Genomic DNA, 15771 nt, shown 5'->3' on the forward strand with positions numbered 1-15771 from the left:
GAACTGAATGCTCGACTCACTGAATTCCAAGGAGGGAATTGTTTACAACACAGACTGCTTCCTCCGCCTATTCTATTCAGCAAGCAACTGGTAAGCCAGTTCTCCCCCAGACGCTTTGCCTGTCACATTTTGTGTGCAACTGAAATGAAAGGCTGGCATATAGGTTACTGTCAGACCTTTCAGCGATGGAAAAAGCTTTCTCCAAGGAGATATTCAACTGCCTCCATCCCCAGGCATTCATTCTAGACAGCTCTCCTCCTTCCTCCGTGTATTGGAGCTTTGTTTAAATATTTAACTAGAGTGTTCCAAACTGAAGCTGCCTGCTTTGAAATGAGAACTAGTCCACAAAGGCAAAGCCCATGGCCCTAGGTCATAGAACTGCAAAAGGCACCTGGAAATTACCTTTTACTGAGTCCCTGCACTTGCAAAGAGAAAACAGTGTCTAACTATTCCTTTGTGGAGATTTCTGCAGATAAGATTGGCAGATCCATTAAAACCAAAGGCTCACAACCAGTCAGGGTTTTCTACGCACAAAAATTATATGGCAATCGTTGTACACATGCAGAGTTATTTTGCAGAATTTGTGTTATCCCTTGCATGCTGGTGTCAAACACGGTGCTTTTTGGAATGCTCCACTTGTCTGGGAAAAGTTTAACAAAGAACCAGGAGCATCGTTATACAGTGTATACTCTCTGATTAATCCAGTTCAGTTTGCTGATGCATGCTGATACAGAGTGGTACCTCTGGTTAAGAACTTAATTCGTTCCGGAGGTCCGTTCTTAACCTGAAACTGTTCTTAACCTGAGGTACGACTTTAGCTAATGGGGCCTCCCACTGCCAATTTCTGTTCTCATCCTGAAGTAAAGTTCTTAACCTGAAGTACTACTTCCCGGTTAGCGGAGTCTGTAACCTGAAGTGTTTGTATCCCGAGGTACCACTGTATTATTCTTAAGGGTATTCTCTTGATAATATGGGAGGGGTCCCCATTTAAATATATATAATACTTCAAACATAAATCAAACTTTTCTTCAAAATATAAAACAATGTTCCAGCAGCCTATATCACACAAAAGGGCCGAGAGAACCACTGTTTCTTAAGATATGAACAGTGACCCAGAAACCAGGTTATCAAAAGGAAGGAAAGGTTATTGGACACCAGATACTTTTCACATTCAAATCATTACACTTGGTCTTGACAGGCCAGTATGAACTCTGATCCCCAAAGGTTTGAGCTAACATTCAACAACAGGATATCAGCAATTTGCTTTAAAATCCCTGAAGTGACTTCTCAAAGTGCAGTTATTGGCTTTCTTTTGTATTTAAGTGGTGTGTCACCTTTCAGATGCTCCATCCCGCCTGCGGAAAAAGATCTCGAAAGCTCAAATGTCCACACGATCTCACTAACAAAGAACAGGCCAGTATTGACTTTGTGACTTCCCTTCAACCACAAGGTCTCAAACCCATTAAATACATCCAATTAAATATATGGAATATATGTATGATGGCCATTATGGAAATTTCCCTTATGGCTGGCTTATCCCTAGAATCAAGATGAAAGCTTTGCCTGCTCTGTGTCACTCCCTGTTGCAAGGAGAAGGGTTCAAGCACAGCTTTCTCACAGGAATGCTGTTGGTCTAGGTGCAGAGATGCCTCACATTGGAGAGCAGTAAAATATGCAGCTCAGCCCCTCATGCAGCCTGAAATAGTAAGATTCTGTTCAATATATATACTGCACATACATCTGAAGTATTTTGCAAACAAGGTAACCTTGTTATTTATATATGTAGTGCCACAGCTCTGTATGATTCCGTTGTCTTCTGGACAAGACTTTGGGGGCCACCAAACAATACAGTGACTGTAGTTAGCTAAGGAAAGTTGCAGGATTTCCAATGTGTCCTGTTGTGTAACTCAAAAATCAATGAACAAATAAGTACTCTCTTGTCTATCGATATCTCTGCAAAGCAAAAAGGGTCTCTTGATCAAGGAGGATGCCGTATAAACCTCAGGCCCTTTTCCTGCAGTTACCTGTCCAAGATCCAAGGTGACGTTGACCTCGTTGAATTCCAGCCTTCGTGAAAGAGGAGGGCTTTGCCACCAGCGCTCGGTGCCATCGATAGCATTGGTGATGGGATGGGCTTTGTTGCTGTTGGCCGATGAGCAGATGTCACAGTACTGACCCTGTGGTAAAAAAAAAAAAGCAGAGAAAAGGTTTCCATTTTTATTCAGGAAGATTATGGATCCACACCCTCATTCCACACCCATGATCATAAACATGGACCATATTCAGTGCTCCAAGCAGCCCAGGGGCAATAGGGAGGCTCTCAACCATAACTACCGTAAATTGAAAGCAGGCCATGAGATTGCACACTCCCCCCCCCCCCGACCTTATCCTCAGTGGAGCAAATACATCTTACTCTTCTCCTGGCCTTTATCACAGTACACACACTATATATATGCGCACAGTAGAGAAAGTGAAAAATGTGACAAAAACTGAAAGTAAAAGCTGCTGAAGTTCTCCTCCCTGGTATGGAGAGAATGTGCAAGCTCATTCATGCATCTCATTCATGTAGTGCTAAGCCACAGTGAAAAGAGAGAGAATGGAGAGGTTATTCTGTCCGAAGGCCTGTGAGAAGTGGTGTTTGGTTTCTCACAAGCAAGATAAAAAACTGTGCATCATATTTATGAAAGTCCTGGGAAAACAAATCCATCAGTTGTACATCAGTCCAGTTAGTTATCTTAGCTAGTTAACAGTTTGCTACGGGGCCAAAGTCAAAATGCTGATCTTAACCTTAAGCCATCTTAAGTGTCATCTTGGTATCTGGCAATTACCGATTGATAAGTAAAAACTCTTCACTTACACTGTCTCATAAGCTCTGATCCCACTTCACACACCAGTGTTGTGTCACTTTGCAACCTACTCTAGCAGCACAGCCAGGTAGATTATTCCTTAAGGGATGACTGTGGTCCACTCTGAGTTCTGGTCACAAGATACCAGGACTCTTTCCAATATCTCTTCTCACAGTTCCTCCTATACCCAGACAAAGGCCACAAGGCTTCTGCGATTCTCTTTGGCTTCAGGAACAGCTTTTTCCACCCTCCCCATAGTCTGTCTCTAGAAATGCAGAATGGATACATTCCAACAATGTTCTGTGACGATATCCCTGCTGTCTGGAGAAAAACAAAAGATAAACCGAACCAGTCACATCTGCTATGCATTTTAGGAAGTTGTTTGCTTGCTCTTTGAACACCTCTTAAAATAACAGTTACACAATTCTGCATGATGATTCCTGAAATCTAGAAACATCTGTTTAGATATAGTTGGACGCCATTTTGAATCAAAATAGTGGGCTGAACCTTTCAAAGTTGAACAGATTTTATCCACCAATTTCAAAACTGCACTGATTTTTTGTGGGGGTTTTTAATAGAATTTCTGAGCAACATCAGGTATGAGGCTGCTGCTACTATAAAATAAAAGAGATGAACTGTAGAAGAGTAACTACATGAGTTACATGGAATATCTAAGTTAACGGTCCAGCACAACTATGGACTGACTGGGTAAATCTGGGCAACACGCCTGGGAGCCCAGTATTCCTTGTGTGGGGGGGAAAATGGAATAAAACATGTTGTGTGGTTGGAGAGAGTTTTTTAAATGAAGCAACCTGCCCTGAGCCTTAGAGTTAGGATGGGCTGAAATAAATATGTTGCTAGTAATGCCAAGCCAAGCACATTTGGTCTAAAAATAAGTGTGACATTTGTATCGAACCTAGAGAGTTCTTTTGTTTATTTGTTTTAAATGTTTTCGGAAAAGTGAAGCATTAGGTCAAAAGTAGGATCTCAGCAGGGGCGTAATTTTAATGGCCTTCTGCTCTAGCAGTAGACTGGATCAGTGCCTCCACGTAGGCCTGCCGGTGGTTACTATGGTAACGGCAGCATGACACCAGGCCGAACTGTCAACTTCTTTCAGGCCTTTGGCTCTTCTGTGAAGGAAATGAAGCCAACACTTAATGGGGAAAATGGGACAATCGATTTGCTGCACAAATAGGGTTGCCATACGTCCGGAATTTTCCCAAGCCAAGCCTCCTTAAACAACGTCCGGGTGAAAATGATTGAAATGTCTGGGAAAATCCAGACATATGGCAGCCCATGTTGGTAGTGTAGATTTTGGCAATTTTCATTAAAAATACCTCAAAAACTTTTGCTGTTGTTGTTGAGATTTGTCCCAAGATCACTAGCCATTCTAGTCCACCAAGATCAAACGTTTGCCAACGCTGCTCATCTATCATATTAAATAAACAACATCATTTCTCCCATTAAGGAAAAATGTATGTGGGAGCCTGAGGTGGTGTTTGGTTTCTCGCAAGCAAAATAAAACTGTGCATCATGTTTATGAAAGTCCTGAGAAAACAAATCCCATCAACCTTGTAGATCCAAGCAAATTGCAACAATAGGTTAAATTGCAACAATAGGCTTTTCTCAGGCAAAGAGATGGGAGACCTAGAAAGGTTTTGCAGCAGCAGACAAGGAAGTTACAAAAAGGGCTGCTGAATTTAATACCTCGGCAATCAGAGCAAACTGAGATAATGGAGCGGGTTTGAATGGAAGAGCTTCCTCTCAAGCAATTGCAAATCTAATCCTTTCTCTCATTTTAAATCTCCCATTTAAAGCAAAGGGATTGTTGAGGTCTTTGCAGAGTGTAATAGAAACCTGTGAGGAAGTATGTTAGAACCGGGAAAACTGATGGGACAAATTTCTAGCATTCCTGCAATATGTCGATCCAAAAGCTACTGTCCACACAGGTCCATTTTGTACATCAGTTGATTGATTAGGCCCACTTGAAAATTGCTGAGGGCCTTAGTGGACCACTTAAAGGTTATTCTAGCAACTGTAATATGCTGCACTATTATTATCTATTATTTTAATTTATTAAATGCCCTTCACCCTGAAGTCCCAGTTCAAAATAGAACATTAAAACCATTTAAAACAACATGCAATCATGCTGGCCACTGTACTGTACATAGTGCTGCTACTATTGCGTATTTTTTTTCAACACAACGTCCTTGAATCAGAATGGCCTTTCAGATATCTGCTTTCTCCAGTCCGCACAGAGCTTTTAGGAGTGATCAGCTTACTGCCACAATGGCAAACCAGGATTTCAAATACTCATAAGCCGTGTATCAACTGTGCCAATTGCTGCTGGTTCAACCATTATAGCAGGATCAGCATGCAAGGGAGCAGAATACCTCACCAACAGTATATAAAAAAATACAAATACAAAGGCCAACTGTTTAAGGATGGAAAAGTACAGCCCAAGGTATAATATCACACACAGAGAAAGATCAAGCTCTCTCTGCCATTAAAACTTCCACTATCAGCTACACAGTGTCCCTCCATCAGAGGCACAGAACTCATGGCACCATGACTCATACACGGCTCAAAGGGAATTTGGGGAATCAAAGGGAATGCATGCAAACTGCTTCTGATTTTTGTCCGAATCCTGCTCAGGTTAACCCTCCCACTGAAATCAACGGGACTTAAAAGCGCTCACTATGTGCCCTAAGTTTTCTCTTGAGTAAGAGACACTAGTCTCTCATGGGTCTCTCATAGTAGACAGCCAATGAAACAACCCCATGCACACACAAACCTCCCAGTTACTGTACTGACATTCCAACCACTACTATAGGAAATGGAGAAAAAGGGCAATAGTAAAGAGAAGAGCAGAAAACATGATAAACCCCTGAGGGCACGATGCAATGCAACCTCTCAATTTTAAAAAAATGGCTTTCAATTTGGATTTCTGCACTTACTGCTACACTGAATTCATAAGGATTGCCCACCTTGAAATTAACACTCGAATAATTATACTGGAAGTACAAGAATAAAAAGATCTGTTGTTACTACTACTACTAATATTGAAGTGTTTAGGGTTTTGTTACTAAATAGCAGTTAAAAACAACAACCCAATAATAAGCTGTTAAGTTGTTGGGGTTTTTTTTACCTCAATCTTAGGGAAAATAGGGCATTGTCTTTTACTGAGTCAACCCATTGATTTACGTCATTCAGTATTGCCTCTGCATGATTTCACACAGTGGTATCTCCCCACCCTATAGTGGTTATTGCTGAGGAATGGAGCTGGGGCCTTCAGCTTGGTGGGACCACTGAGCTAGCCCCCCCTTCCCCAACCTTATATATTTATTTACAACAATGATGTGATATGGACAATAGAAGGATGCTACAAGTTGACAGGTCTATGCGAAGTAGCCATTCATTTTGATGCTTGCTCTGTACTGCTTTTAAACATTTTTATGTTGCTGTTTTCTGAACGGGTGGTATATAAATACTTTTATAAAAAAGATAAATGGCTATAAAGAACCCATGAGGTATCATGGTCAAGAGTGTTGGGCTAGGGCCTGGGAGTCCTTGATTCACATCTTCATCCATTCATTCTCTCTCTCAAGCTAATGTACCTCACAGGACTGATGCAACAATAAAATGAGGTTGTAGAGAATCATGCACACTACTTTGAGCTTCTTGGAGGAAAAAATGGGATGTAAAAATAATAAATAAATTGAAGTGTCAAAGTCTACTGTAGTTAAAATTATCTGTGTAAGAACTTTGTGCTTTAACCATTCTCTAGCGAACTGAAGGTGAGAAAGAAAGAACACTTATGATGTGAAACTCTATCCTCAGGTGGCTATTTTGATACACCTATGGAAGCAACTTCTTGGGAGAAACGCAATGACAAACCTATACAGCATCTTAAAAAGCAGAGACATCACCTTGCCAACAAAGGTCCGTATAGTTAAAGCTATGGTTTTCCCAGTAGTGATGTATGGAAGTGAGAGCTGGACCATAAAGAAGGCTGATCACCAAAGAATTGATGCTTTTGAATTATGGTGCTGGAGGAGACTCTTGAGAGTCCCATGGACTGCAAGAAGATCAAACCTATCCATTCTTAAGGAAATCAGCCCTGAGTGCTCATTAGGACGGATCGTGAAGCTGAGGCTCCAATACTTTGGCCACCTCATGAGAAGAGAAGACTCCCTGGAAAAGACCCTGATGTTGGGAAAGATGGAGGGCACAAGGAGAAAGGGACGACAGAGGACGAGATGGCTGGAGAGTGTTCTCGAAGCTACCAACATGAGTTTGACCAAGCTGTGGGAGGCAGTGGAAGACAGGAGTGCCTGGCGTGCTCTGGTCCATGGGGTCACGAAGAGTTGGACACGACTAAACGACTAAACAACAACAACAACATGGAAGCAACTATTCTAATGGCCCATCTTATATAATCTTATATAAAGATTAGCTCTTCCACGGTTTTTCTCCATAGTTTTCCAGCCTGTGGGTGTGTTCCACTGGGGAATAATATATAAGGCAGTGAAGGTGAAAGGGTGAGAGCAAGCTTAAGTGGTGCAACTTGGAGAACTCTACAAACCAACTCATGAGTTCATTATGGTTGTGTCAGCCAACAGAAATTGAACATACATCCCCCTCTTTTTCTCCATGCCTTCATTGTTGATTTAGTCACTAGGGAGCGTTGAAATCCCTAAAGATAATGAACTAAGAACGGTGACCTTTCAACTTAATACCTCCTTTCCTATGCCTTCCCTTTTTTCCCCTTCAGTGCTGCCCACTGTTAGGGGAAGGAACCAGCCACAAAAGGATTTTACCAAAGCACTACAGATTGGCCAGAGAAAAATCAGTCTAGGAAGTACGGCTTACATCAAAGGGGCAGCAGTATCAAGCCATACAGAAGAACACGAAGGGGAGCAGCAACCACAATCCAACTCAGCATTATGAATAGCCAAAGTTTGTTTAATTGGAAGTTGCTGGTAGTATCCAAGAAAGGACGTATGAATGGTGCAAGGCTGCAATTGGAAGGGCACAGATCAGACATGGTGAAAGAGGCATAAAGAGTTGTCATGAGAACTTGGGTGCTTGACATAAGCCTCTTGTGTGCAGGTATTACATAGCTGGTTATAGAGAATCTGGCATGATAGCCTTACGGTTAAACAAGCATTGCCTATCAAACACCTAGTCTTTAACATGTAACAAGTCTCTCTTAGCTATCGCTCTTTTAGCATTCAAGGGTGGTGGTTACTATCAGGTATGTTCAGCATGGACTGAAATAAAAGAAACAAATCGGCTGCCCTTGTTCTTGAGAAGCAATAAGCCTCCCCCCAAAAAACAGCTTATTGAATGAATAAGTTACCAAATGGATAAATTGTGATGACCAAATCCAAAGCCCCATTTTCAAGGGTGGCTGGTTCACCCCAAAATAAAAGAATAGTTTTCAATGAAGCTGAACTTTTATTATTGTCTACATTTCACCCAAGCCCAGATTCTCATTTCAGCTGAACACTAAAACAAGACAACAGGGAGAGAAGCCCTTTTGAAAATCCAGACTCAAAGGGGGATTGTCACTTTGGAAACCACAATGGTGCACTTATGGGCCACTTCACACAACCCATTCTGTGTTTGGCCAGGTGCCCTCCCCCAGGCACACAATTTGGGCTGCACTGTGCCAGTTACCAACAAACAAGGTCAACTGAATAAGTAATCAGCACCAACATTTCAGGCACCCTGGAATCCAGGTACCTCCTCATGCATGCATACCCTCCTCCTCACCAATATGGTAACTGCCTGCTTCCTTTTCAGGTTTACCCTGCTCTACACATGTTCTACACCAGGCACGTCCAACAGGTAGATTGTCCAACAGGTGCTCACACCTTTCTTCCTGCAGGGTGTCTGTTCCTAAAAAAAGCTCAACAACTTTGACCTGAACCCCCCAAAAGATCACTGCCAGCTTTTAAGTCTGTGAGTAGATCGCATCACTTGGGAGTTGGCCACCCCTGTTCTACACAAACTTGCAAAGCAAAACATGGGTGGGTTGATTGTTAGCTGGAGATTGCAAGCAGCTAAAGCTTTGGCCATTCAGAGTACGTAAACCTATATCCAAATTCAACCATAAAACAGAAACATAAGCCAAAATGGTTTCTGCCATGCTAATTTTTCACTTATGTGAGTCAAGTGTCTTCGCCTGCGAATGTATTAATTTAATCCTCCTTAATCTTACACAGAGGAAGGGCGCCAGGTGAACGGGCATCTCAACTTCTTCCTGACCCAGCATGAGCCACAATGGTCCCTGCTGCTAAGGTTTGTCTTAAGACTTTCTTCGCACACTGGGGAAGGTTTCAAATTCCACTTGCTTTCCAACTCCTATGGTTGCCCTTGCAGGATTTACAACAGGCCTGGGACACAGGGAAGTAAAAGCTCACTTACTTCCCCCGCACCCCCAGCCTTTAGCAAATCCTCTCTTGCAACTGGTCTCCCCTCCATCCCAGATGTCCACAGTTGTTAAGCACTTCGCAAAGCGCAAGCCACTTTGAACAGCAGTACACTTTTGCCATCCACATTCCTAGGAAATTCTTGGCCTTGGGTGCATGTGGCCTCTCAGTCAGGTCCCAGTTTAAGCAGACATTTACTTTGACATAAGCCTGTAATAATTGTTTATCCTTAACACACCCTTCTTTCCCACCCACATTCCTTCAAACAATTTGCAGACTTATTCACACCTATGTTCTCAACATTCAACACTCTCCATTTAGGGTTGGGTAACAGAGGCACTTTTTCCAAAGTGTTGCACATGATATTACAGAACAGAAGCATGGTTGTGCCTGGTGTGTAGACTCAACCTTTCTCTGTTCCCAGCTCTTGTTGATTTGCTACACACCACAATGCCTGTATCACACCACCTTCGGCTCCCATAAAAAATATTTATTGTCTGTCCCCAAAGTAGTGTACACCTACACATCTGTTTTGAAATGGTTTGGAAGAATACCAGATCCAAACCTTCAAGTAAATATGCATAGAAGCATTTGTAGCAGGCTGATCCCTGAATATTCCTGGCAGTCCACACCAAGGAAGAGAATTTGCCCATCGAAGTTTGTGCTATCAAAGCAGAGCGAAAGGTGGTGCCTCTGTATTTTAGGGTTTATTTAAAAGCCCAGTTCACATTTAACACAAAACCAAGGTTTAAATATAAGCCACAGCAAGTCTCTGGGTTGTGTATTCCCCTCTTCTCATCCACTGAGAAGTTCAGAAGCTTCAGCTTACTTTTAAATTAACCACAGTTTACCATTACATCGAAAACCTAAACTGTGGTTAGTGAAAACAAGCCAACTTCATGAACTAAGATTTATCATAGTTTGTCCAGGAAAGCTGTGCTTAAGTTAAATCATAAACAAACGTTTCTGGATTTTCATTGTGGCCATGCCAGAAGCACCAGTCCAAGACTCTAGGCTTGTTCTTGGAAAGCTAAACTATGGGTTAACATTACATCCCTATCTGTGTATTTTATTTTATTTTTGTTTAATTAGGGTTGCCATACATCCGAGTTTGGCAACTTAAGTTTAATGCTGTCTCAAGAGTTTATGAAGCTGTCATACAAAATAACTTTTATGTCCCAAGTTACTGACAGCTACTTCTAAGATTATGATTTCCCTTAAATGTCCATTGTTAGGGCAAAACATGTATGGGATGTTATATGGGCCCTAATGAAAATAATTAACCACTGGGTGTGTTCAGATGTCACAATAAACCATGTTATTGTGAAAGTAAGGAGCCCAGCCTCCCCACCCCACCCTCTTCTTTCAATGCATACACAAAGCGCAGAAGGTTTGGTTCTGTTTTTGATTAGCCATAACTTGCTGGGTTGTCCAACAAACTGTGGTTAATTTTAACTATGGTTTGTCCAAAACAACCCAACTTCAAGCTATGGTTTATGAAGCTGGCAACAAAATTAAAATTAACCATAGTTTAAAGTTTAGATGTCGTGTTTAAATTGCTGTTAACTGAAACTGGGGGAAAGCTGCCAATCTCCTAAGGCTAGCTAAATTCCTCTCATAATAAACCATAGAGTCTGAATGAAATTAAGGTGGAATAAATTAGCCGCAACTTACTTGCCTGGTCACTTTCCAGGGGATTTAAGCAGAACTAACTTTGCCAATGGGATGCAGGTGGCGCTGTCTAAACCACAGAGCCTAGGGTTGCTGATCAGAAGGTCAGCGGTTCAAATCTGCACAACGGGGTGAGCTCCGTTGTTCGATCCCAGCTCCTGCCCACCTAGCATTTCGAAAGCACGACAAGTGAAAGTAGATAAATAGGGACCACTCTGGCGGGAAAGTAAACAGCGTTTCCGTGCGCTGCTCTGGTTCACCAGAAGCGGCTTAGTCATGCTGGCCACATGACCCGGAAGTTGTCTGCAGACAAACGTCTGCTCCCTCAGCCAGTAAAGCGAGATGAGCGCCGCAACCCCAGAGTCATCTGTGACTGGACCTAACGGTCAGGGGTACCTTTACCTTTACTTAACTTTCCCTACATTTGGGCTCAATGCTTACAGCAGGGTTGGGGAACCTCCATCCCAGGGACCAAACACAGCCATCCAGGCCTCGGGCCTCCCCAAGCCACACTCCCCTCTAGCTCTACTATCACCTCTTTGAGTGCTTTTGTATGACCAGAATGTGTCCTTGAACTTGTGGCAATTCCTCTTGCTTGCTCGATGGGGGAGCATGTGTTGTGTTTAGAAACCTTCGATTTTATTTCCCCCATGGCTAGAAAACCTAATGTACTAAGACTCATATTCATTGCCCTGCACACTTTTTGCCTTCGGACCTACCCTCCGGGGTGGACTCTGGCCTTTCTCAAGTCTCAGTGGCACCTTGTGCAAGACTAAAATTCAGCACTCCTGCCTCTCACCTTCCGTTCTGGCTCAATTCATTACCTCAAAGGCGCGATGCCCTGCAGCAGCCTCAAGGCTTGGTGCCCAGTTTGGTGGAACTGCTCACTCCAAAATCCACCTCTATGCCCAACACTAGCATGTAGGGAATGTTGCCCTAGTGGGAAGAAAACGGTTCTCCATCCCTGGTTCAGATGCTGCATTTGTGCTATACAGAAAAAAGCCGGTGCCTGCCAATTGCCTGCACTGTTCTTTTATAAGACATTAAACTATGAGTGGAGATACCTGGGCGAGCCAAGGTAGAACTCTAGAGGACTTGCTTATACTTACTAGAGAAAATACTCATTGCAAAGTATTGGAAGACACAAGATCTACCCGCCCTGGAAGAATGGCAGATGAAGGTGATAAGACTATATGGAATTGGCTGAAATGACTGGCAGAATCCGAGACCAGGGAGAAGAGTCGGTGGAAGAAGATTGGAAGAAATTTAAAGATTATTTACAGAAACATTGCAAAATTAATGAATGTTAAAATGATGTCGGAATGAAATTAAGTGGTTTTAGCAGCAATGTTACAAAGGAGTATGTAAAAATGGATTGTTAACAGGTGAAAATGTAAAGCTATAATATATTAAGATAAAGAATTAAGATAAAAACAAAGAGGGAAAGGATTTGCTGAAGTAACCATTTGAACTGGAATACAAAAAAGGGAGGTGTGAGGAGGTCAGGGAAATAAGTGAATGAAAGGCAAGACAGGGAAAGATGGATTTATTTTTAATTGTTTTTATTTTTTCTGTATTTTGTATTTTTTGTTTCTTTTTCCTATTTCTATTTCTTTTTTACTTTTGTAACTCTTTTTGAAACTCTAATAAATATCATTTAAATATATATATATATATATATATATATATATATATATATACATACTTACTAGAGAAGCTCCTGTTTTGAGAAAATGCAAAGATCCCTCTTAACAGTCAAACGTTTTCAGTGCAAAGAAGCAACTCCAAAAAAAAGCCAATCATAGAATTGTAAGGGACAGCTCGGATCACCTAGTCCAATCCCCTGCAATGCAGGAATCTTTTGCCCAAAGTGGATCTTGAACCCGCCACCACCCTCAGATTAAGAGTCTCACGCTCTTGCCAGCTGACCAGCTGTGCCGCTCTGAAAAGCAGGTTTGCTTCACAGATACTGAGCTGTAGATGTGGAAGCCACGTAACACCATAGTTATGAAATGAAGAGGAATATTCGTAGTTGGGTCTCTGGCCATGAACTCAACTGGCGGTAACCTTAAGGCGGGCAACTATGCCTCAGCTCCCACAGATAATAACAACACTGGGCCAACCTTACAGGGTTGTTGTAAGGAAATGAACATTAGGTGCTCCAAGCAATACACACACACACAATTATTAACTAGTAGCATGAAATAGGCTGATGTGTTTTCTTCAACACAGGTTTTCTGCTATTATGTTCTAAAAAACCCGCTGGAATTCTTTTGTATGCCTGACAAAAAAGAAATGCATTTCAGCGGCCAATCACATTTGTGTTCAGGGCCAGTCTCAATCAGAGGCTGGCATTGCTGGGCAACTGCTGAGTCCCATGCCCCAAAATGGGGCCCACTGCCAAATCCAAGAGGGCCCCCCCCCCAGCCCTGCTGCCCCTCCTTCTCATGGACGCTTCCTGATGACCTGGCCCCTCTAAGCATGTGAGCAAGAAAAAAGACCAGCAGCTTCCTCTCACTTTGCCCTCTCCTGGAAAGTTGCAGGGACTGTGCCCAAAGGGGCAGGAAAAGCAGAGAGCATGGGGGTGGCATCTTGACCAAGAACTGCTCCCCAAAAAAACACCCAACCCTGAAGCCAGGATTGTCTAAATTTCAACATTTTTGAAAGAAAGTGCTTAAACTTTCCCCTACTACAATCAACAAGTCTTTATTGTTATTTTTTTACTTTAAGCCAATGCTTAACTTTGACTGGATCGCAATATTATTATTTTTTGGCAAATGGGCACCCTCAACTTGAGAAAACAGAAAGTTGCTTTTTTTATGGAGAGGGAAGCAGCGAGCACCCACTGCATTCAAGCATACTAATAAAGCACACAAATCAGAGTTTTGTTGTAAGTTTGAGCACATTGGGTCTAACCGTAAAATGAATGGGCCACAATTTATCCAGCAGTAACCACTTGTTAACCGTGTGTGTGTGTGTGTGTGTGTGTGTGTGTGTTGTCCTGCCAAACGTGAACAGAATCTTACTGCCCCCTTCACAACACTAGAATTCTGATCAGCTATTTAAGTGCTGTACGACTTCCACTTGGCACAGGAGCTCACACACCAAGCTTAACAAGCAGCTGAGAAGTTACCTCTTGGCAGATGGTTTGTCTGTACACAGTCAGTGGAGGTGGGGGGCGAAAAGAAGAGTAATTGCATCCCTCCTTGAAACGGGAAGGTGGCACAGCCATTCAGTCCAGAGTCACTAAAAAGGTCTGCTAAATTCAATGCTCCTTTCAGAAGTCCACATTATGAAGCGCAGAGCAAACATGTGCTCTGTGAGTGTGCAAACAGCCACAGACACACACTTGCGAGAGACACTTCCTCCGCAGACCTTTTGTGTGCCTGCCCCATTAACTGAGAATCAATCCACCAACCTCAAATCAACTTGGGAGATAACAAAAGAGGAAGGAGGAGGGGAGATTTCGAGATTTCTAGCCCACACTGGCGGAGGAGCCAGCCAAAAGTTATGCGCTGTTATAAATTATTGCAAAGCCAGGATATACACCGTATTTCCCCCCACCCTCTTCCTTCATCCTGTAACAGCCCACCTGAGAGAAAAGTCCCATCGTGGTCCACGGGGCTTACTCCCAGGAAAGAAGGCACAGGATTGAATCCTCAGGTTGCGCGCTCTCCACGATGCAAAGATTCGCGCGTGTTTCGTGATATAAACAGGTCGCCAGCAGGTCCCGGGGCGGGTTACAATAAAGCTCATCATTACAAAACACTTAAAACAAATTGCAGCCACAGTAATAACAATGCAAGATGCGGCCATATGGAAACTAGAAATCAGGCAGCCTCCGATGAAAATACTGTACCTGGATGGTCTGGTTGGGGTCCCCTCCCGCTACCGGCCCGCCCACGAGTTTGCAATACAAATCCTCCACGGCTCTGGGGGTCTTGGCGCCGGAGTCTTCCTCGCCGCAGGTCGCGGTGGCCGAGATCTTGGTCCCCTCGGCCAGGTTGAAGTAAGGCGGGTGCAGGCTGTGGCCGTTCACGTCCGCGTGGAAGGAGACCGGCTGCCCTTCCGAGCCAGAGGGCACGGTCGTGGCCAGCAGCAGCAGCACCAGCGGCGGCGGCAGCACCACTGGCGGCGCGCAGCGGACCTTCCCCGGCGCCCTCGCCATTTTTTCGCGTTTGGCAATAAAGCAAAAAAAAAGAAAGGAGAAATCCCGGAGGGAATTGGGATCGGGGGGAATGGGAAGGAGCAACTAGTGTTTCCCCCGGAGAGCCATGGCTGAGGATCAAAGGGCTAAAGGTCCCCAAAGCCGAGGAGAAAAGGAGACGGCGGCAGCGGCAGCAGGACGCAAAGGGAAAAGTTTCCCGGCTGCGGCGGTTTCCAAGCAAGTAGCAACGAGGCTGCGCAATCGACGCATCAACCTGCAGCTGGAGCCTCACCAACTTGGCGACTTGGAGAGAGAGGCGCACCGTTTCGCCCCAGGAGGAGGGGATATAGCGGGATCCGAGGCGGGTTGGGGTGGGTGGGATCGACGGGGGGAGCGGAGGAGGAGGAGGAGGAGTGGCCGCCGCGCGGGGATTATTCATGCTCTGATTCTGCCCATTGTTTTGGCCGCCCTCGCGGCTCCCCTCCGGGGTTAACCCGTTCGCGCGCCGGCCCAGAGCAACGTGGGAAGCAAACAATAAAAGGCCCCGGGGTTTGGGTGGCGGCCGCTCCGCGCTTGTAAAGCAAAAGCCTGCAGGATGATGAATTATTTCTTTTTAAAAAGCGCCGCCGCCCCCCGCCCCAAGGCACTTTCCCAAGCGGCTGTGAAAATA

At 43.9% G+C, this 15771-nt stretch overlaps 1 protein-coding gene across 1 annotated transcript in view; it reads right to left on the reverse strand.

Annotated features, from left to right (window-relative positions):
• Positions 1-15439, reverse strand: part of LAMA5 (laminin subunit alpha 5) — a 197543-nt gene extending 182104 nt beyond the window's left edge. The window contains exons 1-2 of the mRNA XM_083618257.1: positions 14814-15439; positions 2025-2177 (exon numbers count right to left, since the gene is read on the reverse strand). Coding sequence (XP_083474383.1) covers positions 2025-2177; positions 14814-15122 — 462 coding nt within the window. The 5' untranslated portion in view covers positions 15123-15439. The remainder of the gene's footprint in view (positions 1-2024; positions 2178-14813) is intronic.
• Between the last annotated feature and the right edge of the window lie 332 nt (positions 15440-15771).

Source organism: Podarcis filfolensis (assembly GCF_964270895.1).
Source record: "Podarcis filfolensis genome assembly, chromosome: 6".
Lineage (NCBI taxonomy): Eukaryota > Metazoa > Chordata > Lepidosauria > Squamata > Lacertidae > Podarcis > Podarcis filfolensis.